Source organism: Festucalex cinctus, chromosome 21 (assembly GCF_051991245.1).
Source record: "Festucalex cinctus isolate MCC-2025b chromosome 21, RoL_Fcin_1.0, whole genome shotgun sequence".
Taxonomy (NCBI): domain Eukaryota; kingdom Metazoa; phylum Chordata; class Actinopteri; order Syngnathiformes; family Syngnathidae; genus Festucalex; species Festucalex cinctus.
In genome coordinates this window covers 10,887,738-10,911,030 of record NC_135431.1, presented here as the reverse complement: position 1 = coordinate 10,911,030, position 23,293 = coordinate 10,887,738, and the positions used below count along the sequence as shown (strand labels likewise).

Below are 23,293 nucleotides of genomic sequence, written 5' to 3'. Positions count from 1 at the left end.
CCTTTACAATTCTATTTTCTTGTAAATTTATGGGAAAAGAGAGATTAAAATAATTGATTCATGGTTTTATGAATCGATATCAGGCTTGAAAAGGAAAATCAATTCAATATCGATTTATTTATTTTAACCCAGTCCCAGGATTTATGCTATCCTATGTTCCCTCCCCATGATTTCCGATAAGCTCCCTAGAGACGCGCTATGAATCTTGGGCAAGGTTGCCCAAGTTTGCAAACGAGATTGGGCCTCCACCTCCCGGGAATGCTTAGAATAGACTAGAACAGTGAAGAAGCGGAACGGGACTTCTTTGGTCTCCATGACAAACGGTCTGCTGACGCTTTGAAATTCCCTTGGCGTCGCTTTTCTCTTCTACGTCCTCAAAAGAATGTGCTATGGTGTTGTTTTCGCCTTGAAATATGACGGCAGACTAATGAGATGAGTTTGTTGGTAGAAGTCATGCTGTCTGGTAGCATTTAAATAATGAACCGGGGTAACACACCCTGAGGTAGTCACAGGCCTCATTAGTCCAATGAATTCATTGAAATAATGCACTTTCCCGACGACTAGGTCAAATAAATCTAGCTTTAAACAACCCCCCCTATACTTTTATACTACTTATTTCTTAGAACTCACAATGTCCCATATCGGGTGAGCTATTTTCTTGTTCTTGCATTAACATTGTTAATCACTTTTACACTTAGCTAGAAAACTTAATATGTATCTTTAAGGACAGAAGACATTTATTTGGGTGAGAATTACATCCAACATAAGTGCTAGCTAAAGTAGATTAATTTTTCCATTGACAAATTTGCATACTGAGTCCTTTGGTTTGGTTCTTCCTGATTGCATTTATCACTCAAAGACAGGGCTGGGCTGGCCATCTGGCATACAGGGCAGATGCCCGGTGGGCCAGCATGTTTTGGGGCCGATGGAGTGCTTTTTAATTATTAATTTCCTCCATTTTACAACCAAGAGACTGACCCGCAAATTAGAGGGACTAGTCCATTAATCAATTCGGAATATAGTTAAACAAACTAAACCAACATCAATTAATATCAGTGGCAGAACTATGTGTTAGGCAGGCATGGTTACGAGTCAAGGCTGGGTCTTAAGTCAAAATGCAAGGGCCTTTTTTTTTTTTTTTTTTTTTTGTGCCAGTCCAGTCCTGCTCAAAGGTACCATCAGGCATGTAAGTAAAAACTAGGAGGGAAAGCTCCTGTGGTGTTTTATATATATATATATATATATATATATATATATATATATATCCCATTTATATAATTTTTTAAAATACAATTTTCGAGTTATATTTTTTCACAACCGTTTTTATTTTAATTTTGGCAGTGTTGGTCCTTCATATTGGTCAAGCGTCAAAATGCAAACGGCATGAGCGAGAGCCATTTCAACTGTACTGCTCTCTAGTGGCCACATTGCGTACACTCAGTTCAACTATTTGTATGTTTTCAGGAGAAAATGGATGTAAATGTAATACTAATGCATTCTTGTGAGTTTCATCTTACAAACTGATTAATCGTATATGAATATATATATTAAAAAAAAAATAGTAAAATGCAGGCTCCACAACTGTATAAACATACATTTTCTTAAACTTGAATTTTGGTAAGACTAATCTTCTCACTACTGCACTAGAGTGCGTTTAAATTGATTTCATACAAATTGCCCCATTTGCTCTATCTAGAGGGGCAGTTAAAACTGTTATAAGTTGAGAAGGTAAAAAATATATATATTTTTTCACTTGGTTTTGTGACCAAAAAAAATCTTTGTTCAACGCGTTTTTTATATTTTTAAAAAGGCTACAAATCTCAGAAGCTACTAGGGATTTTTTTTTTGCAAATTTTCAATAGTTTAAAAATATTTAATAGCTTCCCCCATCTTATTTATTAAAAAAAAAAAAAAAAATCTGGGCTTTTATTTATCAAATAGCCTTATAGCATGTTTTTTTTTTTTTTTTTTTTTTTTTTTTATGTTTTAAAAAATTAATAGGAAAAAAAGATCCCAACAAGTTGATTTCTTCAATTCAAACTTCGTGGATTACCATAAAGATGTCCATAAGAATATAAACAGAGTCATGTTTATAGTCTGTCAAACTGTTTAATAGGCGTCACATGGAGGAAAAGGGCTGTCACTGTTCAAAACCTCACAGTCTTTTTCTCCTTGTGGGCACTCGAGGAAAAACATCCTCAAGCACTGTCCAGCTCGAGCATAAATCAACACAGTGTTGTTTTAAAAAAATAATCATCATCATCATTATATGCACGCCGCTCACACTAAAGAGGAGTTGTTAGGGTGGGAGTCGATTCGCACGATAGGCCAGTACGCGTTCCTGCGGTTTTACCTGAGCTCGGAATAATGGCTGAACAAGTGTTCACCACTAGCTGTTAGATAAAAGCATCTCCTATATTATACCAAATGTTGCGTTAAGAAAAAATACACCTGAAATCTCTTTATGTACAACGGAAATGGGAGAAAAAAAAAAATTGGGGGCAGGGGGAAATCTGCATATTCAATTAATTTTAATATTAGATTTGATCTGTATTAGAAATAGCTCTATTTAACTCCAAAAAAGGCTCTTTAAACTATTAATCATCTCCATAAATCATTGCAATACAATATTTACATATAATACAGAGCCTTTGTCATGTGGAAAACCATATTAAAATAAACAATAGGTACAAAGCGGGTTTTTTTTTAATTCTATTCAACACTCCAAAAAAAAAAAAAAAAAAAGTACATCCGTCCTCTGAACAACAAACTGTTAAGTGCAAACATTGTTTATCTTAAAAAAAAAATAAAAAAAAATGATTGCAGCATCCAACTTGGGAGACAAAGGGCGCCGACAAGCCAAGTGCTTCCAAAATCTGCTTGTGTTCTTCTGCTAGGATTTAAAACAAAAAGAAAAACCTCACACGCCAAGAAGGAAGGGCTGATAACTTTGTGCAACTACACATTGTGTGATTTAAGGAAGTACTACCTCCATGAAGCAGAGGATATGCAGCCGATTCCAAAATATTGTTCCCTTTAAGAGGCCCAATAAGTCAAGAAACGGGAGAACACCCCAACAAGAAGACTGCCGGCATGATAACAGCCACCAACAGATGAACAGTGAACCCGTCAGCCCTTCCTAGAAAACCTTAAAGCTCCTCGTCCTTTTGTCAAATAGCACCCATTTCACTGCAGACCAAAGGCGTCAAGTTCCCGCCAGCCGCGTCTCGGTTGTCATCCACCACTTCTATGGCTGATTGGCTGATTGGGGAGGAAGGCTATACTACGGTTCCGCTGGGGGAGTTGGCGGGGTTGTTTTGAGATGATAGCAGTCCCTGTGGAGAGACGCCACAGACAAAATAGCGGGCGTGAGAGGGAAAAACAGGCTGTCTATTGATGTTTCGACCAGGCGGTATACTGATGGTATCCCAGTCATGTGACCTGTTACTAGGGCTGGACAATTATGGGAACAAATAATCACGATTATTTCCGATTAAAACTGAAATCATGATTAATAAAGTGATTTTTTTTCCAACTACTATAAGTCAACTATTCAAAAGTATGATCATAGCCTTATGCCCAGTCATACCCTCAGGGTTTGTATTTTGTGCTATGTCATGTGGAAATGCGTATTGGTTAAACAAAACAAAACAAAACAAAAAAACTTGAATATTTGTGTCCTTCAATTTTGATGAAAATAAATTTTCTATTCTAGAATCCATAAAAACTCAGCTTTTAATACAACTTAAGAGAAATTAAATTCGTAAGTAAATTCAGAAAATACACAAATTGCAATTAAAAAAAATAAATAAATACTGGGTGTTACTGCGTATTTTGGCCTCTTAGGGGCAGGGTGGTGCCATGTATCCATGGTGCACAATACATGGTTACAAACAGAAGAAATTTGCGGTTGAATTCTATTAAAATAACTCGTTTTTCACATATTGGGCAGAATTTGTGCCTTTGAGTAGTTTTATCTTACATGTGGTTTGCGTTTACAAAGCATTTGTGTGTGCATTTTTGGTATTTGAAGGACTATCACGCTTGAAGTCGATGCTAACTTTCGTTAGCATTTGAATGGGACCCTCCATTAGCATTCGTGCTCAGCTAGCGATGTTTTAAAAATGTAGCATGTTTTGTATTTAAATATACAATAGATGTAATTCTAAATGAATCTCGTTTGTGTAGTTTTACAGTTAACTCCAACTGGGGTATCATGAAGTAGCTTAAAGGACGCTTAGGAACGGCAGAATGAATCGCTCCGGGCTTGCTACAAACTACATGCTGCATTCAGGGTACTTTCACAACATAGGGAACTTATAAAGGTACCGCATCGTTCTGCACATTAATCGTTTTTCTTCGGTAACAACAATAGAATTTCAATTAATGGTCCAGCTCTACCACCTGTTACTCACCACTTTTCCAGGCCTGGCCCATGTGCAAACGAAGCCCTCCTGACACGCCGTGACCAAACAGTCCTCCAGGAAGATCAACACCGTCAGTCTCTCGTGGGCGATCTTCTTGCACACGAGCGGCTCCAGCAGCGGCACCTCCTCCATGCGCGGGCACAGCGCCGTGCCCAACGTCTTGGCCGTGTCGCCCTTGGTGCCCGCCGCCCGCGAGGAGGCGCCCAGCTGGTTGAGCTTGTCGCCGCTCTTGCTGCCGATGTGGCCGACGCTGTGCATGCGCTTGTGCTCTTTCTCCGGCCGCTCCTTCCGCGCTTCGTGCAGCGACAGCGTGGCGAATTTGCCCACGCCGGCGGCAATCAGGGCGCTGTCGATGATGCTGCCGCCGCCCTTGGCGGGGGCGGCGGTCGTGGCGGCGGTGCTGCCGCTGCTGCTGCTGCTGCCCGTGTGACTGTTGGGGGTGCTTCCGCCGCCGCCGGCAGGGTTGGAGGATTGCGGTAAGCTGTTGGAGCGAGGCAGCGTCCCCGGGAGGGAGTTTGGCGTGTTGCCGCCGGTGCTGCTATTGCTAACATCGTCTTTCCCGTTGGTGCCGGTGAAAATGGTGTTTGCGGCGGTGGCCGGCGGGCTGGAGGCATTCATGACGTTCGTGTGAGTCCTGGTGCGAGACAAAGGTAGGTGAGGGAAGAGTATGTCCTCGGTGAGATCCCACAGACACAGCTGGGTGTCCTGGCCCACGGACCCGAATCGGTACGTCACGCTTACAGGCCGACTGTCCGTAGAGTTCCTCTTGGAGAGTTGGGAGTGGGCGCTGTTGGCCCGATCCCTTCCCGCGCTAAAGTGAATATGCTCGTAAAAGTCCTCGTCGCTGCCGCTGAACTCGGCGGGCGGTTCGCCGCCGCCTCCGCCGCCGTCCTCCACGCTGGTGGTGCAGTGGTCGAAGGCCACCACGCTCACCCACGACTTGTGTCCGTGCCCCCGCGCGATCACCCTGCAGTCCGAGAAGGACCACACCGTCACCAGGTCGTCCTCCCCGCCCGCCACGATGTAGCGCCCGTCGGGGCTCCAGCACACGCACAGCAAGCCGCCGAAGTAGCTCTTCATGGTGCCGTGCAGCTCGGCGGCGTCGAAGCCGAACACCCGCAGGTAGCCGTCCTGGCTGGCGCACGCCAGGAACTTGCCGTCCGGGGAGAAGGCGAACTCGTTGAGCGCGCCGTCGCCCACCGTCCAGCGCAGTAAGGGGTTGCGGCCCGACTTGCTCTTGCAGGTGTGGACGGCGTAGTTGTCGCCCTGCTTGAGGAGCTGATAGTGGGGCGCCGCCGCGCTGCACGTGTTCTCCACGTTATACAGGTACATGGAGCCGCTTGAATGGGCCACCAAAAAGAGGCTCTCGGAACCGGGGACCCATCGGACGCACGTCACGCGCGACTTGTCGATTAGTCTCTGGGGAGGGGAAAGAGCAGTTGGCAGGGACCAGGGAAGAGTTCACCTCATTCAAAAATCATGTGGCTCGCCAAAAACATGTCGCTCGCAATTTTCACATTTGATATAGTGTCTAAATTAGCTCAATGCTAAGGGTTATTATAGTATTGGAATATTTCATTTTACTTAGTTTTTATGTATTTCTTTATTTTATTTTAATTAGTTTTCAGGGTGGTTTTGTTCGTTTTTATTAGTTTTAGTTATTTAATAAATGCTTTGTTTTAGTTTAGTTTCAGTATATATATATATATATATATATATATATAAATGCGTATTACTTGTGCGCATTATTCAAAAACCACCATACGAGCGACGTCATCTGAAGGTGCTTTTCTATTGGCTGCTGCTAGATGATGTCACTTCTGTGACACACTTTCAACTAGGGCTGTGCAATAAATCAAAATTCAATTACAATTTCAATTATTACACTCCACAATTACAAAATCAGCATAATCGTTAAAAAACGATTATTAATACTAATTTTGGAGGGTTTTTTTTTTGTTTCATTCAAAAGAAACCTGCATAATTAGTTTCAAATAATTTTATTTGTCTTAATATTTTTTATTTGTTTTTTACGTTCAAACATTTTCTTGTTTTGTACCAAAAAATAAGATTGTCCTTCTGCACAGTGATCCATAAATAAATAAATAAATAAATAAATAAATAAATATGATTATAAATTGTTTGGTCCAAAAGGAACTTACATATTTATATATATATATATATATATATTTTTTTTGTGCATATTTATAGTATTTCAGTTTTTTTAGATGGTGTTAATATTTTTTAAATGCTGAAACATGAATTTGTTTTGTACCAAAAATAAATAATCGTTTGAATAATCGTGATTTCAATTATTGCCAAAATAATCTGGATTATTATTTTTTTTCATAATCGAGCAGGTCTACTTTCAACATCCTTATTCTGGTTAATATAAAAATAAATCTACTTAAAATTACATTTAAAATCCTCCCCACAGGCTCATGCATTAAATTAATTACCAAAGATGAAAACGAAGGACGTTTGCTATAATTATAGTTAAATAAAAATAAAGTTAAATAAGTTAATACGTTAATAAAGTTAAATAGAAATTAAAAAAAATAGTAGAAAATAAACTATTTACATATTTTTTTAAGACAAAATATTCTTTAAATAAATTAATGATTTAAGAAAAAATAAATATTCAAAAAATGTCAGTCCATTTTTTTTTTTTTTTTTTTATTCTGAGATAAAGAGAGATGAAAGGTAGATGAAAGTTTTAAAAACTGCCTTAAAATGTCCTAAAGGTGACCATAAAATGCCCAAAAAGGAAGATGAAAAGCAGAAAATGCCCATGAAATTACAAAAAAAATTATGTTGGGAAAATTGAATAAAAAAGGCAGAAATAAAAACATTAGAAAAATAACTATCAAATCCCCCCCCCCCCCCCAAAAAAAAGAATAAATTCTGAGAATTACTTAAACTAAATCAGCAAAGTTCCCAAAAAAGTCAGAAAATGGATTTAAGAAAAGACAAAAAAAAAGCCATAACATGACCAAAACAGGAAAAAAGGCAGAAAATTACCATGTTATGTCCATAAAAGTGCCCAAAATGTCATGAATTTAACAGAAAGGCAGAAAATCTAAAAATGTTTGAAAAACAAAGCATGAAATACATTTAAAATGTTTTGTGGCTCAGGACAGATTGTTATTTATTGTTATTTATTTATTTATCTATTGTTTGTTTGTTTTTGCTATTTTATTATTTTTTGTCCTAAAATGGCTCTCAACAGGAAAGGTTGCTGACCCCTGCCCGAAAGGCATCCAGTACGTCATCCATTATTGTTTGGAGGGGCCATTTAGGGGCCTATAAAAAACAAACCTATCCAAATTATTTTGTTTGAATGTGAACCACACCTAAAGGATAGATGGCTCACGCGACTGCGAAACATTTTTTGTCATCGTGCGTGGCTTGCCCATTCCTTGCCCTGACATCAAAACAGTAAATCGGACCTCCGAGGTTTTCATTGGACGGCGACCCACCTCTTCATTGAAGAGCTTGCTCGTCTCCTTCTTGATCGGGTCGATGAGCTGCACCTGGCCCGCCGAGAAGCCCACCAGCAGGGAGACGCTCTCGGCGGTGGCGGTGAGCGGGTTGAAGTCGTGGCACGTGGGCTGCGTGCCTTTGTATATCCGCTTGTCGATGGGCTTGCTCAGATCAGCAGCCTAAAAATGATAACAGATTCTATTTATAGTAAAAGCTATCACCATGTGTGCGGCAGGTCGCATCCATAATGTTCTGTTGTTGACGATAATGTTGCAATATAAAGAAAGACGACTGCTATTCTGCTGTGTATTATTTTGGTCATGATACTTGTTGAGTGAAGTCACGTGCTGATTAGAGTACAGTACAAAGTTTGAGACCCACTAATAATTAGGCAACAGTTTTGTGTCTCTAAGTCCAGTGGAAACAAACGGGATTCTTTCCCACACGCAAATGCGGTGTCACGAACCCGCCGTGACGTCACTACAGCAAGCACACTCAGTTCTGACCTCAGAGTTGATAACAAGCACCTGACATTTAGGCAATTACGTCATGTTGTCGTGTCATTCCTGCAAGCACGTGAAATGTAAACAACCCATTTGCAGCATAGTGGTCACTCATGACTAGTGACAAAAGTCCCACAAAGAGACGGGCTCACTTTAAGTTTTAAACAAGTATGGCGATTAGATTAGCTGGTGATGCTAATTAGCGTCCAACATAGCTGAACGCTACACGGCCTCGTCCGGACAATCTGCGACACAAGCCCGGCGGGTCTCCAGCGAGGGTGGACCGGAGACGCCGAACCGGTGCGGCTGCTACCTGGCCCACACGTTCACGGCGGCTGCTGTCAACGTTGTTTACCTTTCTCACACCTTTGTAGATATAAAAGTAGAGCTCCCGGCCCACATTGAAGCAGATCCTGTCGCCGTTGCCCGACTGGTCGTTAACGTTGACGAAGGAGACCCTAACGGGGTTGGAACCCTGCGAGTTGAAGGGCACCCGGTTCGGGCGACTGTACTCGGAGTGCGTGAGGAGTTTGTAGACGCCTTCTCGGGTGGTGAATTGCGTTTTAATCTCGTTCGTCTCCTTCCCTCCTCCCTCCGCCGCCATCTTGCAAGTCGCCGTTCATCCTTGTCCAAGACCCCGGATGTTGCGGACGACGCATGTGCAAATCTGGGGGTTGGGAAGACCAGCGGTCATGCGCACTGGGGGTTACTATGGGTCACGTGAGAGGAAAGACGAAAAATAAACAGTGAGCAGGTGACGAACAGGTACGAGAAAATGATTGGCTGTCGTAAATATTGAAAACTAGTACACAATTAACAAACTTAAGTCCACTTAGCACGCATTATCATTTAAATTGTGATCTCGATATATAACATCATTGTCTCGATATATCCTCAATGTTATATAAAGTTATTATTGTAAATATCGTCTTACAAGGATTGCGACACTGAATCATGATGCGCCTGTTGGTAGAATTTACTCCCTCTCAACTGCAACTATTTGGATTACATAACATGGAGTGAGATGCAAGTATCATATATTACCAAGGCCGTGTCATCTAGCACAGTGCCTCCCAAGTCTAACCTATACTGAGCTAAGGTACATATTTTACATTTAAAAAAAAAATCACAAATGTCACAAAACCAAATATAATACTGTGGTATACAATGGTAGTGTAAATGCTTTTAATTGTTCTGTCTGTCACTAAATGTCGTTGGCATAGATAGAACAGAACAACAAATAATACATTATTTGGAGTAAATTATTTTAATTTCATTTTTGTTTGGTTCACATAAAACAAAAATGTCACAAAATGTATATACACTGTATTTTGAAGTTTATACACTGTATTTTGAAGTTACCATTTCATTTTACTCTCAAATTGAGTTAACTTAGTGTGAAATCTGTCTAGTTGAAAAGAAATATATTATTAAGTTGTATGAATGAATAGTGGTACCCAAGTTAATTGTATCTTATTCAATTCTTCTGTCATCAGTATGTGGAGTCTACATCTCTGGCAGGCCATAGACACAAGAACAAAGAAACATTATTCGTAGGTGCCCTGCGATTGGCTGGCAACCAGTCCAGGGTGTCCCCCGCCTACTGCCCAGAGCCAGCTGAGATAGGCGCCAGCTCCCCCCGCGACCCTTGCGAGGAATAAGCGGTCAAGAAAATGGATGGATGGATTATTCGTAGGGGAAGTATTTTTTATTTTTTTTGGCTGTATAATTGAAATCGTGTCATTTCACAAAGTACACTTGATCATCTCTTACAGCACATGTGCCACAGCAATGAAAAAATGCTCCAACAAATGCACATTTGCACAACTGTTATCTTGTTTATTATGGTTTCCTCTTTTGTAATTTTTTTTTTTCTTTAAGAAGAGGATTTTTGGGGGGGCTGGTATTCAGCAGCACAGTGCCGTAGTGGTTAGCATGTACGTTCCAAAATGGGTGCATGTGTGCATGCATGGTGCAAATGGTCACACACAACTACACTTTTTCTGGAAACTATGAAACTCCCAAATAATAGAGACTACAATCAATAAAAGAACAAATATAAACAAAATTAAGGAATTGGGTTATCCCTGCCTCTTTGATCAAATGATTCATTCTAACGTGATGTGTGTTGATTTAATGCAAAATGGTCGGTCGACTCAATGCAATTATTAGCCACGGCATTTCAACACCAACCTGCTAAGTATGTCACCAAACGGGCCAGACTGGCTACAAAATATTTTTTCACAGTGTTGAGGAACAGGCACGACTGAGAATAATGTGATGATTCTTCTGTACATGAAATGAAAAAGAAAAAAATACTCAAAATGAGTTTATATATATATATATATATATATATATATATATATATATATAAAACTAAAAGAGGCCAAATTCCCCCAATATACAAGTGACAAATTAGTTTCCTTGTTTCAATATACTTGGCCAATAAAGATGATTCAGATTCTGATCAAATATTATTCGAGTGAAAATTAGGCTAGGATCTGAATGTAAAGCTGTTGCATATTGCAATCTTGCCCATATGCCTTTGTGTGTCACAGCAGCTGATAGCAAAGGCAATGCACAGCTGTGAGGACTTGGAGGGCGGGTGGTGCGTAGTGGGGTGGTCTTGGGGCCTAATGGCCAGCCAAGCTATCAGGAAGGCTCTCGACTTGACTGACAGGCACTGCTTGTGACTTTGCTGCCCTATAAGGACACACCAGCTTTAGGACTCTGGTGTTTCACTCGCCACCCTCTCCAACTGCCACCTCCCCCGAACCCCCTGGTAGTGGTCGTATCTTCTGGAACCTTCTGAATGGGAGCTTCCAGAAGCCCCCCTCACTGAGGTATAAAAAGACACCGACGTGTCGTGGGAGTCTGCGTCGAGTCCAAAGACACTCACTGGTAGGAGCTGCACAGCCCTTTACTCAAGCTTAGAATTCATCGACAGACTCGACCACCACAGATTTCATATTCAAGGTAAGTCTGAAAAAAGCAGAATCAAACACAGGGGAGTAATTTCTTGTTATTTTGAAGGAAAATAGGAGACAAACAAACATTTGCTTCTGGATTGACTGCAACGATTCATATACAGCAATATTCCATGTTGACGAGCTATATAGTCCATTAGTACAGACCAGTTGAGTGGTGTGCCACGAGTATCTTAATGACACCGAAGCATAGGCCAAGCACATGGCACGGAGGGTGACCCTGAGCATGAGCGCAATAGCAAATGCCACAAAAGCAGGAATAAAGCAGGACATGAAGATTTTGCATGTGTTCGTGCTACAATAATGACTCTATGCTGAAATAGACTTGGATTTTAGTTTATTATTTAAATCAGTTCTAAAAGTTTAAATCAGTTCTATTTAACATAGTGGTGTTAGGTAACCCATTGGGGGATGGTCATAGGTGTTTGATTGACAGGATGAACATGTGCTGTTCCACCATAAGCAGCTGCTAACCCCCGCCCCTCCAAAACTCCCTCAAACCATGTGGTAGGTTTTATCACCAGAACTACCATTCAGATATTAAGATATTTTGAATTCTATTTGAAAGGGCAACACAGTAGCCTCAATGTTTGCCATTCTGTCTCACAGTTTGGACGTTCAAGCCTTCCAGTGTCTATGTAGTTTGCTTGTACTCCATGCATGTGCTTGGTTGGTTTTCTCCAGGTACTCCTCACATTCCAAAAACATTTATGTTAAGTTCATTGAAAATGCTAAAATTGTCCATAGTCCATGTCTTGTTGGTCCCCGCCTCTCGCACAAAGTCACCTGTGCCCCCTGTCCCAAAGAAATTTGATGAATGAACGGCTGTTTAATCTGATTATTTTTCTATGATAGATGCCCGAGAACGCCGCACATGCCATGGAGGAGGATATGGAGACCTTTGCGTTCCAGGCTGAGATTGCTCAGCTTATGTCACTGATCATCAATACCTTTTATTCCAACAAGGAGATCTTCCTCAGGGAGCTCATCTCTAACTCCTCCGATGTAAGTAGGCTTCAACACAAAATACTTTGGCCAGCCAAATATATTCAAATTCATGAATATTAATACAGTTTAAAGGGTCATGAAACAAAGACCTTAATGTGATTCCCTCTGATAGGCTCTAGATAAAATCCGCTATGAGAGCTTGACAGACCCCAGCAGACTCGACTCCTGCAAGGACCTGAAGATTGAAGTCAGGCCCGACCTGCATGCTCGCACCCTCACCCTGGTAGACACGGGTATCGGCATGACCAAAGCCGACCTGATTAACAACTTGGGCACCATCGCCAAGTCTGGAACCAAGGCGTTCATGGAAGCCCTGCAGGCCGGAGCCGATATCTCCATGATCGGGCAGTTCGGTGTGGGCTTCTACTCGGCCTACCTGGTAGCCGAGAAGGTGACAGTCATCACGAAGCATAACGATGACGAGCAGTATGTATGGGAGTCTGCGGCCGGGGGCTCGTTCACTGTCCGTCCTGACACTGGTGAATTTCACTAAACATATCACTCAATGCACTTATTCCCAGGGAATTGATTACCTCTATATTGCTGACTTTCAGGAGAGCCTATTGGCAGAGGCACACAAGTAATCCTGCACCTCAAAGAAGATCAGACGGAATACTGCGAGGAGAAGCGCATCAAGGAAGTTGTGAAGAAGCACTCTCAGTTCATTGGCTACCCTATTACACTTTATGTAAGAGAGTGTGTTAACACGGTTATTTTCTTCAAATGGAACCAAAAAGATCCTAAAACTGTCCATTATCCTCAAGGTGGAGAAGACGAGAGAGAAGGAAGTGGACCTCGAGCCAGGAGAGAAGGAAGAGGAAGCTGACAAAGACGCTGCAGAAAACAAGGACAAACCGGAGATTGAGGATGTTGGCTCTGATGAGGACGAGGACACCAAGGAGAGCAAGAACAAGAGAAAGAAGAAGGTCAAGGAAAAGTATATGGACCAGGAGGAGCTGAACAAGACTAAGCCCATCTGGACCCGCAATCCTGATGACATCACCAACGAAGAATACGGCGAGTTCTACAAGAGTCTCACCAACGACTGGGAGGACCACCTGGCCGTCAAGGTAAATGAATGCTGCAGATCTTTGTCAATGTGGTTGTTACAACAGGATCCATCTAAGCTTGTGGCTTCTTCTCTCGTTTGTCTGCAGCATTTCTCCGTGGAGGGCCAGTTGGAGTTCCGAGCACTGCTCTTTGTACCAAGAAGGGCTGCGTTTGACCTCTTTGAGAACAAGAAAAAGAGGAACAACATCAAGCTGTATGTGCGCAGGGTATTCATCATGGACAACTGTGAAGAGCTGATTCCAGAGTATCTCAGTAAGTATCTCATTGAAAAGGTTCCCCTGAGTGTTTTGTTACCTTTTTCACCACTGACCAGTTTGGCTTCCTTTCTTCTCAGACTTTATCAAGGGCGTGGTCGATTCAGAAGATCTGCCCCTGAACATCTCCAGAGAGATGCTGCAGCAGAGTAAGATCCTCAAGGTTATTCGCAAGAACCTGGTCAAGAAGTGCTTGGAACTCTTCTCCGAGCTTGCAGAAGACAAGGACAACTATAAGAAGTGCTATGAGCAGTTCTCAAAGAACATTAAGGTAGAAGATTGATCTCAAACACCACATCCCTCAAAGACTCCTACAAACGATGTTAATAACGTACATTCACGTTTTAGCTTGGCATCCATGAGGATTCCCAGAACAGGAAGAAACTGTCAGAGATGCTGCGATACTATACTTCTGCTTCTGGAGATGAGATGGTATCTCTGAAGGACTACGTTTCACGCATGAAGGACAACCAGAAACATATCTACTACATTACAGGTTTGTATTAATTCTGTTGTCATCCCCATTTCCCCACATTTGCAGACTTGTTTAGCATGTAAATCAAATTAACTCCTGACTCTTGAAACAGGCGAGACCAAAGACCAGGTGGCCAACTCTGCCTTTGTGGAACGCCTCCGCAAGGCTGGGTTGGAGGTCATATACATGATCGAGCCCATTGATGAGTACTGCGTCCAGCAGCTGAAGGAGTACGATGGCAAGAACCTGGTCTCCGTCACCAAGGAAGGCCTTGAGCTACCTGAGGATGAGGATGACAAAAAGAAGCAAGAGGAACTCAAGACTAAGTTTGAGAACCTTTGCAAGATCATGAAAGACATCCTTGACAAGAAGATTGAAAAGGTTTGTATGCAAGAAACACTGACTGTTTCTTATTGTGTTTTTGCTGTGCCAATAACAAAATGTGGCATTCTTTGAAGGTGACGGTTTCCAACCGCCTGGTCTCGTCACCCTGCTGCATTGTCACCAGCACGTACGGCTGGACAGCCAACATGGAGAGAATCATGAAGTCGCAAGCCCTGCGGGACAACTCCACCATGGGCTACATGACAGCCAAGAAGCACCTGGAGATCAATCCCATGCATCCCATTGTGGAGACCTTGAGGGTGAAGGCCGAGGCAGACAAGAATGACAAGGCGGTAAAGGACCTGGTCATCCTCCTGTTCGAGACTGCCCTGCTGTCTTCGGGATTCACGCTGGAGGACCCCCAGACGCATGCCAACCGCATCTACAGGATGATCAAGCTGGGTCTTGGTGAGTGGTATTCCATCTTGATCTTATCTTAAATACGTTAGGTTAGCTTACCTTAGCTAGCATATCTTTTTTCTTTTTTTTTATTATCATATCTTAGCTTATCTTATTATATCTTATTTTAACTTATGTTATCTTAGGTTATATTAACTTACCTTAACTTATCCTATTTAAATTGCTAAGGCACCCAGGTTGCTCATATGAATGTATAATTGCCAGGTATTGATGAAGATGACTTGGCAGTTGAAGACCTTGCTCAGCCTGCTGAAGAAGACATGCCAGTCCTGGAGGGCGATGATGACACGTCAAGAATGGAGGAAGTCGACTAAATGGTCCACCTGCTTTCGTAATACTGTACTACTTTTTGTAACTTATTTAAGTCATTTGTTTCTAAATAGAAAAGGTCGCCGACGGAGTTGTTACAATAGTACCTCAGCTGCTTATGTGAAACTACGCTAAACAAATGATCATATTTTTTATTTTGACTGATTCCATGCAGTTATATTTTTGTTCGTTAAAGATAATACAATTTATGATGTAGTGGTGGTACCCTCATCTGACTTTCGTTCAGACAGCCTGTGTTTAGATCCCCCACTGAGTGACAATGTGAATATGAGTCTAAATGGTGTTGAGTCTTTACAGGTAGCCTCTGTTTGGCTGGTAAGAGGATTGGCTCCAGTTCTCCACAACCCTGAAAAGGATATAGAAAACGGATGTTTATACGGGCCATCATTTTCTATACCACTTTTTCTCATTCAGGTTGTAGGTGAGCTGGACCCTATCACATCCTATGGACAATTCCGAGCTTACGTCATAAGTCAAAATGGCGGTCTTAGTCGGTGAAAGGAAGCTCTCAGATGAGTGAGATTATTGAAAAAAGCATTGGACTTTTGATCGTTGAAATTTGATTTATCCGGATTATTTTGATTTCAAAATGTGATGAAATGTCATCTGACTTGACTACTAAAACAAATCTGCCTGTTTTTTTTTATGCTTGTCTCAGGCAAAAGTCATACAATACGCCATTTGTTTTCACCGTGTAAAGGAAGCGTTGTATTACGGAAATAACAGATATGCCCGGATGTTCGGAATTGTCGGTCGACAGCCAACCACAGGGAACATATAAACAATCAAACAACATTCATACTGGGAGACAGACATGCTAGTCATTACTGTGCCCTGTTTTTATCTGAACAAACAAAATACCATTGCTTGGAACAACAGTGTATTCACTTTCCTTTTGAAGTGTACTTGACACCTCAAAGACAAATATTAAGTCACTGGAAATATACTTATAGCTTGTGCCTTTTTGTAACGTTTTTTTTTAAATTAAAAAAACATTAAAATTTGTAATAAAATCAACTGAGAAATACAAACGAAATTCTTCCCTTGCCCTGTGTAATTTATGATTAATGTTGCCTTTTATTTCTTCAAGGTAATTGCATCGCAAAGTGAAGTTTCCAAATTTCAAACGTTTGAACTTTTTTTCCGATGTTCTGGAACGTTCTTTGAACGCCTCATGGATTTGCATTCCGCCCCTGATGACTGATGACGTTTCCGCTTTGACAGCTCCCGCCCCTTTTTCCTGACTGACAGCCAATTTGGGCCAACCAGCGTTCGATGTTTTACCGGCTGTATCGAAGAAGATTCCAGAGAGTTCCAGAAGCGTTGAGGAGGCTGAGCTCGGGTCGACGATTCTCGAACAGTCTGAATATATTATATAGACGAGTCAGGTAGTCCAGTCGTGTCACGGTTTCCTGAGCACTTTAACGTCGGAGTTTATTTCTTGAAAACACTAAGGACCAAGGTAAGGGAGTGAGCACCTTTAAATCCTGCGAGCTAAAGCGTTCTCATCGCTCACGTTTTCGTTTCGAATTAAGCTCTCGAAATAATGTGCCACGTGATAAGTACTTACGTTATTTATTTGAATAGGCTCACAAAAAAAAAAGTTAAAATATGCTTTTAATGTGTGTTTTTATGAATAATCCAAATCCATGCTTTTGGTGATGTGAATTCCATTCAAGCTAGTAGCCACACATTATTCGCAACATTGTTAGCAGTACAGTAAATGTGATTTCCATTTATTTCTTTTTCGCCTTTTATTGTGTTGTATTTACATATGATAACTATTACTGTTTTCGGATTGCTTGTTTCTCGTGAGAGGACCACATGGCCCTTGGTGGTGCACTTGCCATACTAGAATTACGTGTAATAGGCGTACAGCACAATACCACACAAAGTTTTCATATTCTACGCACAAGTGGTGGTCAAAGCGACGCTTTGCCATACCGTGCTTAATCACTCCCATTTTCTAACAAGACTTTACAATAGAAACTCTCACGAGTACCTTCGAGAAATTTGTAGTTCCCCGGTGAAGTCGCTAGGTGGGGTCACTGAGCGCTCAAGATGACATGCAAATCGACCGCGTGCCAAATGCAACACAGTAGTACAGTACTCGGTTTACGACATTTCAGGGTTACTAACGACGTCACATGGAACAAGGAAGGAATGTTCAGTCCTGCTTAGGCTGGGAACATGGACATAAAATTCATAAACACAGTTCTTTTTTTATATAACAGTACTTATATGAATTTGTTACATAAAAAAAATGACAGTGCTTCCTGTTGGAAGATTGGCACCTCTGTCAAAAACATATTTGTATCCACGGTCCTTATTAAATTTAAACTAAATGTTCAACGATTTAACAAAACCAGCCACCAAACTGCAAGGCCTTCGCTGGTGCACATGTCTGTCTTAGCATACGTCAGCTCAAAAGTTTTCACCATGTGGATAAATTTATAAATTGAACTGTACAAATAAACAATTGTGCAAAAAAAACATTCTTGCAGATTGCAATGGGATCTTAGTTTCAAGGCCTGAAGATGGATTAAAGACAATTTAGGGCAGTCTGGTTCACCACCTGTTTTGGGAGGGCTTGCCTATGTATAAGCGACTAGTCATTACTAAGCTGCTCAAGTGTCAGCTCGTTAAAGTTGTCATAAGTTTTTACAGTCAATTGTAGGGCACATGACAGGATGATGGATAATATTTGAGTTAGCCTAGTAAAGTAGTTTCTGAATGTTTGCCACTGAGACGTATCGACCGTTTTACATGCTGCAATGGGTAACGGATGCACATTTTAATGATGAGAGGGTAACTATCTTGGTTTGAAGTTGTTTCACATTGCCATGAATAATATGCTGTTAATGGTAATATTAATAACTAAAATATGAAAATTATAAGTTGCCCACACACGCATTAGTGACCGTAAATTTCCAACAATGAGCATATGTCTCTTGTGCCAAAGATGCCTGAAGACCATCCAATGGAGGAGACGGAGACCTTTGCGTTCCAGGCTGAGATTGCTCAGCTGATGTCTCTGATCATCAACACCTTTTATTCCAACAAGGAGATCTTTCTCAGGGAGCTCATCTCCAACTCCTCTGATGTAAGTTGCGTAGTAATGATAGTTATTAATGTGCCAGCTGTGTTTGTAGTCTACTATGGGTAAATTTCACGTAATGGGTCATAAATTTATTACAACTAATTTATAGTCCTCTATCTATGCTGGCATTTTCAACAGGCAGATAAAATTATGCATGCTTGTCCACTAGATGGCAGAAGCCACCTGTTGCTTGATGCTCAAATAAAAAGGCCCAGATTTCACATTTTAGATGAGACAAGATCATCATTATTATTATATTATAGGAGCATTTCATTTCAGTATATGTGACATTTTTGTCTGGTGTATTGTATTTTTTTTTCTACTGTAAACTTGTCTTAGCGCCATAAATATTGAGAAATGCTGCACATTGAGTACATTCCAATTAAGAAAACAAGTCTTTCATTGAAAGTGAGATGGAGATTTTTTCATTTCTCTTTCAAGGCTTTGGACAAAATCCGCTATGAGAGCCTTACCGACCCCTCCCAGTTGGATGCGGGCAAAGAGCTGAAAATTGAAATCATTCCCAACAAAGATGAGCGCACCCTCACCCTGGTCGACACGGGTATTGGCATGACCAAGGCGGACCTGATCAACAACCTGGGCACCATCGCCAAGTCTGGAACCAAGGCGTTCATGGAGGCCCTGCAGGCTGGAGCCGATATTTCCATGATCGGTCAGTTCGGCGTGGGCTTCTACTCAGCCTACCTGGTAGCCGACAAGGTGACGGTCATCACCAAGCACAATGACGACGAGCAGTATGTGTGGGAGTCTGCTGCTGGGGGATCGTTTACTGTCATGGCAGACAAGAGTAAGTACCTACTATTTGCTTAGCACAGTTTATTCCTTGAAGATGAGATGTAACCTGAGTTGACCTGACTTGGCATCCAGCAAATGAACCAATTGGTCGTGGGACGAAGGTTATTCTGCACCTGAAGGATGACCAGATGGAATATATTGAGGAGCGGAGGGTCAAAGAGATCGTGAAGAAGCACTCGCAGTTTATTGGCTACCCCATCACACTCTATGTAAGTAAAATGGACAGTCGGTTGTTATTTTATTGTAGCACTTTTTGTCAGTTACACTGAGTTAAAAAGCGTAGCTCCTCTATGGCTGAGTTTATTAGAGTTCAAGTCCTTCTTTGTTTGGTGTCTTGAGTTAGAAGAATAAAAAATTGTCAGTTTTATGCAATTTTAGAGCAATAGCTGTGTATTTTTTATTTGTGGGGAGAGACTTGTGTATCAAAAGTACAAGTGGTATCTGTGACTACTCAAATCGAATGCTCATACTGATGTCGGTTTTTGAACGTCTCCTAAAGAGATGTGGAATAAATTGGGGGGCGTGGCGCAACATCTTTCCTGAGCATCACTTGTTGCCAGGCAGAATTCACTGGGCTCAGTCGTGTAAATGCCCTTAAAGGGATCAGTTCTCTATTCAATATGAACCTCATATGACTAATTGTTTTCATTCAGGTTGAGAAGGAGAGAGATAAGGAGGTGAGTGACGATGAGGCTGACGACGAAGGGGAGGAGAAGGAAAAGGAGAAAGATAAGGATGAGGAAGATCAGGATGACGACCAGCCAGAGGTGGAGGACATCGGTGAGGATGAGGACGAGCACGAAAAGTCCCCAGACAAGAAAAAGAAGAAGATCAAGGAGAAGTACATCGACCAAGAGGAGCTGAACAAGACCAAGCCCCTGTGGACGCGCAATGCCGACGATATCACAAACGAGGAGTACGGCGAGTTCTATAAGAGCCTTACGAACGACTGGGAGGAGCATCTGGCTGTCAAGGTGGGTCAGAGGTGGCAAAAGTACTCAGCAGATCGTCAAGTTAAAAAAAATGCACCCATTGTGATCCTGATTTGAAATTTAGTTAGTTCCCTTCTTTTTTTTTTTTTTTCCCCATCAGCACTTCTCAGTAGAGGGCCAGCTGGAATTCCGCGCCCTGTTGTTTGTGCCTCGCCGTGCTCCTTTTGATCTCTTCGAGAACAAGAAGAAGAAAAACAACATCAAGCTGTACGTGCGCAGGGTCTTCATCATGGACAACTGCGATGAGCTCATTCCAGAGTACCTCAGTGAGTACAGACTTGCCACTGATTATTTTACATAGAAATTTAGATATACAAATCAAAATGTAAAAAAGGGAAAGTGAGTACAAATTAAGAGGAACAGATATTTTTTTTTCCAAACCTAAATACTGAACAAAACAATTTATTATTATTATTATTATTATTATTATTATATTATTTATTTATTTATTTATTTATTTATTTATTTATTTATTTTATTATCAGGGGCAGATATGCTTCACTTTCTTAAAATTTCTTTTTTAAGGACTGAAAAAAATAATAATTAATTGAAATACATTTATTTATTTATTTAGTTCTCATAAAACAAATCACTCACGGTCTTTCTTGGGCTTTAGACTTCATCAAGGGTGTGGTGGACTCTGAGGATCTGCCCCTAAACATCTCCAGAGAGATGCTGCAGCAGAGCAAGATCCTCAAGGTCATTCGCAAGAACCTGGTCAAGAAGTGCCTGGAACTCTTCACAGAGCTCAGTGAGGACAAAGAAAACTACAAGAAGTGCTATGAGCAGTTCTCAAAGAACATCAAGGTAGATTGATCGCAAACTCCACAGCCCTCAAGGACTCCTACAATTGATGTTAATAACGTACATTCACGTTTTATTTAGCTTGGCATCCACGAGGATTCCCAGAACAGGAAGAAACTGTCCGAGCTGCTGCGTTACTACACCTCCGCTTCTGGAGAGGAGCTGGTTTCCCTGAAGGACTACGTGACGCGCATGAAGGACAACCAGAAACACATCTACTACATCACAGGTGAGCGTGTGATGCTCATCTCTCCACCTTGACAAGCAGTCGAAACTTATAAAGCCACCATAGTTACAAACGTGTCTGCGTGACAGGTGAGACCAAAGACCAGGTTGCCAACTCTGCCTTCGTGGAGCGCCTACGTAAGGCTGGCTTGGAGGTCATCTACATGATCGAGCCCATCGACGAGTACTGCGTCCAGCAGCTTAAGGAGTTTGAGGGAAAGAATCTGGTCTCGGTGACCAAGGAAGGCCTTGAGCTACCTGAGGATGAGGACGAAAAGAAGAAGCAAGAGGAGAAGAAGGCTCAGTTTGAAAACCTGTGCAAGATCATGAAGGACATACTGGAGAAGAAAGTGGAGAAGGTAAGCACATAAAACCAAAAGAGTCCGAATTGGCACCACCATGAGTTGAAGTCTGCAATGTTACTCGGTGCTGCTAAACTAACAACACAAATCACTGCCACACACAAAATCACAAAAAGATGGTCTGCTTTAAGTGTCCTGTCACGGCAATAAACAGGAAGTAGAAATCTACCGAAATAAAATCAGAAAGGGGCGCTGAACATTGGATGTCCAAATCAAAGTCGTTAAAGTGCTACAAATAAAAACAAACAAGAAAAACTGTTCAGTATGAGCTTGGGATGTGTCCCATTGGTAAAAAAAACAAAACAAAACAAAAAAAACTATCATAAACCTATGATCACAAATCACATATCATAACTCAAATGCACTACTAGATAATCCCACTAACAGAAACGGCAACTAAAAACCAAAAGGCTGCTATGAGCTTTGGCTGAGTGTAATGAAGCCAACAGAGAGGAAAAAGCGACTGATTACTGACTCCTCCTCCTCCACAGGTCACTGTCTCCAACCGCCTGGTGTCATCCCCATGCTGCATCGTGACCAGCACGTACGGCTGGACGGCCAACATGGAGAGGATCATGAAGGCCCAGGCCCTGAGGGACAACTCCACCATGGGCTACATGGCGGCCAAGAAGCACCTGGAGATCAACCCCGAGCACTCCATCATGGGCACGCTGCGGCAGAAGGCCGAGACGGACAAGAACGACAAGTCTGTCAAGGATTTGGTCATCCTGCTCTTCGAGACGGCGCTGCTGTCATCCGGCTTCACGCTGGACGACCCGCAGACGCACTCGAACCGCATCTACAGGATGATCAAGCTGGGTCTTGGTGAGTAGTAGTTGTTTTTCCCCTATTGATTCACTAGAATATATTTTTATATGAATTCTCAAATACCTGTGTTCGTACTGTAGGCATCGACGAAGATGATCCGACTCCCGATGACACCAGCGCCCCCGTTGAGGAGATGCCACCACTGGAAGGCGATGACGACACATCCAGGATGGAGGAAGTGGACTAAAACTGCTCTCCATACCTGCGGATATGTCTCGTTAAAGTTTTCTCCAAGCTCACTGTTAATACTGGAAGTCTTCCCTAACTGTTTGGAATTAAACCCCCCCCCCTCCCCCCTCCCTCTATGCCTTGTCACTTTTTGTATTTGTTTTTGTTTTTTTATGTTATTGTTGATGCATTCCACTTGTTTGACTTGAACTGTGTAAATGCAGTGCAAGAAAATTTAATGCTGTAAAAAGTGATGGGAATATTGAATAAAAGTTGAACATAATGAAGACTGCTTGCTGAATGAAACACCAGTGGTTGGTCGTCACGACCAACAAAGTCATGTCTTGTGTAAACTAATTGTATTTGTAATACTTTTGAAATGATCTGTATTCCGGTTTGGTTGTTTTTCTTAATTTTGTAGCTTTTCTCTTTGTTGGATATTTGCGTCCAATGGATTTCAGCCTCTTATTGCAATTTGGCTCGAGCCTTCAGAATCAGCAGAGGCAGGTTAGTATAACCTCAACTATTCTAGTAATAGCAGTTTCAAAAACCAATCCATTTAAAATTTGTCATCACGGCCAGAGCACGAAGCAAACCTTGTTAGTCAATTTCATCTAGCTAACTACATGTTAAATGAGCAGCACAAATTAGCTTGG

At 41.7% G+C, this 23,293-nt stretch overlaps 3 protein-coding genes across 6 annotated transcripts; 2 read left to right on the top strand and 1 right to left on the bottom strand.

Moving 5' to 3' along the window:
• Nucleotides 1-2,089: 2,089 nt before the first annotated feature.
• Nucleotides 2,090-9,086, bottom strand: wdr20b (WD repeat domain 20b). Its single transcript, XM_077509805.1, has 4 exons — nucleotides 8,769-9,086; nucleotides 7,907-8,089; nucleotides 4,416-5,846; nucleotides 2,090-3,335 (listed from the first exon to the last, which is right to left on the bottom strand). The coding sequence occupies exons 1-4, from the start codon at nucleotides 9,015-9,017 to the stop codon at nucleotides 3,279-3,281; spliced, it is 1,920 nt and encodes a 639-aa protein (XP_077365931.1). The 5' UTR covers nucleotides 9,018-9,086; the 3' UTR covers nucleotides 2,090-3,278.
• On the top strand, nucleotides 8,514-16,369 carry hsp90aa1.1 (heat shock protein 90, alpha (cytosolic), class A member 1, tandem duplicate 1). 4 transcript variants are annotated; one of them, XM_077509804.1, is made up of 13 exons: nucleotides 8,514-8,713; nucleotides 8,788-9,178; nucleotides 9,910-11,389; nucleotides 12,256-12,405; nucleotides 12,521-12,887; nucleotides 12,963-13,096; nucleotides 13,173-13,478; nucleotides 13,566-13,731; nucleotides 13,814-14,004; nucleotides 14,082-14,229; nucleotides 14,321-14,589; nucleotides 14,667-15,000; nucleotides 15,217-16,369. In XM_077509804.1, exons 4-13 carry the CDS (start codon nucleotides 12,256-12,258, stop codon nucleotides 15,324-15,326), a joined length of 2,175 nt encoding a protein of 724 aa, XP_077365930.1. In that variant the 5' UTR covers nucleotides 8,514-8,713; nucleotides 8,788-9,178; nucleotides 9,910-11,389; the 3' UTR covers nucleotides 15,327-16,369. The 4 variants fall into 4 exon arrangements, with proteins under 4 accessions (XP_077365930.1, XP_077365927.1, XP_077365928.1 ...); XM_077509801.1 differs by having other exon boundaries at nucleotides 9,910-12,084; XM_077509802.1 differs by lacking the exon at nucleotides 8,514-8,713 and having other exon boundaries at nucleotides 8,775-9,178; nucleotides 9,910-12,084.
• Nucleotides 16,370-16,637: 268 nt separating this feature from the next.
• LOC144010769 (heat shock protein HSP 90-alpha-like) lies at nucleotides 16,638-22,920 on the top strand. Its single transcript, XM_077511229.1, has 11 exons — nucleotides 16,638-16,804; nucleotides 18,305-18,445; nucleotides 18,884-19,250; nucleotides 19,331-19,467; nucleotides 19,912-20,232; nucleotides 20,351-20,516; nucleotides 20,867-21,057; nucleotides 21,136-21,283; nucleotides 21,370-21,638; nucleotides 22,133-22,466; nucleotides 22,550-22,920. Exons 2-11 carry the CDS (start codon nucleotides 18,305-18,307, stop codon nucleotides 22,654-22,656), a joined length of 2,181 nt encoding a protein of 726 aa, XP_077367355.1. The 5' UTR covers nucleotides 16,638-16,804; the 3' UTR covers nucleotides 22,657-22,920.
• Nucleotides 22,921-23,293: the final 373 nt, after the last annotated feature.

What these genes read in the sequence shown, in the direction of transcription:
- hsp90aa1.1 (XM_077509801.1), top strand. Translation starts at nt 12,061, where the DNA reads ATGTGCTTGGTTGGTTTTCTCCAG. An exon ending in AGGACCACCTGGCCGTCAAG is followed by an intron (nt 13,479 to 13,565) that starts GTAAATGAATGC and finishes GTTTGTCTGCAG; the next exon opens with CATTTCTCCGTGGAGGGCCA. An exon ending in ACATATCTACTACATTACAG is followed by an intron (nt 14,230 to 14,320) that starts GTTTGTATTAAT and finishes CTCTTGAAACAG; the next exon opens with GCGAGACCAAAGACCAGGTG.
- wdr20b (XM_077509805.1), bottom strand. Translation starts at nt 9,017, where the DNA reads ATGGCGGCGGAGGGAGGAGGGAAGGAGACGAACGAGATTAAAACGCAA. An exon ending in GCAAGCTCTTCAATGAAGAG is followed by an intron (nt 5,847 to 7,906) that starts GTGGGTCGCCGT and finishes TCCCCTCCCCAG; the next exon opens with AGACTAATCGACAAGTCGCG. An exon ending in GGGCCAGGCCTGGAAAAGTG is followed by an intron (nt 3,336 to 4,415) that starts GTGAGTAACAGG and finishes GTCTCTCCACAG; the next exon opens with GGACTGCTATCATCTCAAAA.
- LOC144010769 (XM_077511229.1), top strand. Translation starts at nt 18,305, where the DNA reads ATGCCTGAAGACCATCCAATGGAGGAGACGGAGACCTTTGCGTTCCAG. An exon ending in AGGAGCATCTGGCTGTCAAG is followed by an intron (nt 20,233 to 20,350) that starts GTGGGTCAGAGG and finishes TTTCCCCATCAG; the next exon opens with CACTTCTCAGTAGAGGGCCA. An exon ending in GCTCATTCCAGAGTACCTCA is followed by an intron (nt 20,517 to 20,866) that starts GTGAGTACAGAC and finishes CTTGGGCTTTAG; the next exon opens with ACTTCATCAAGGGTGTGGTG.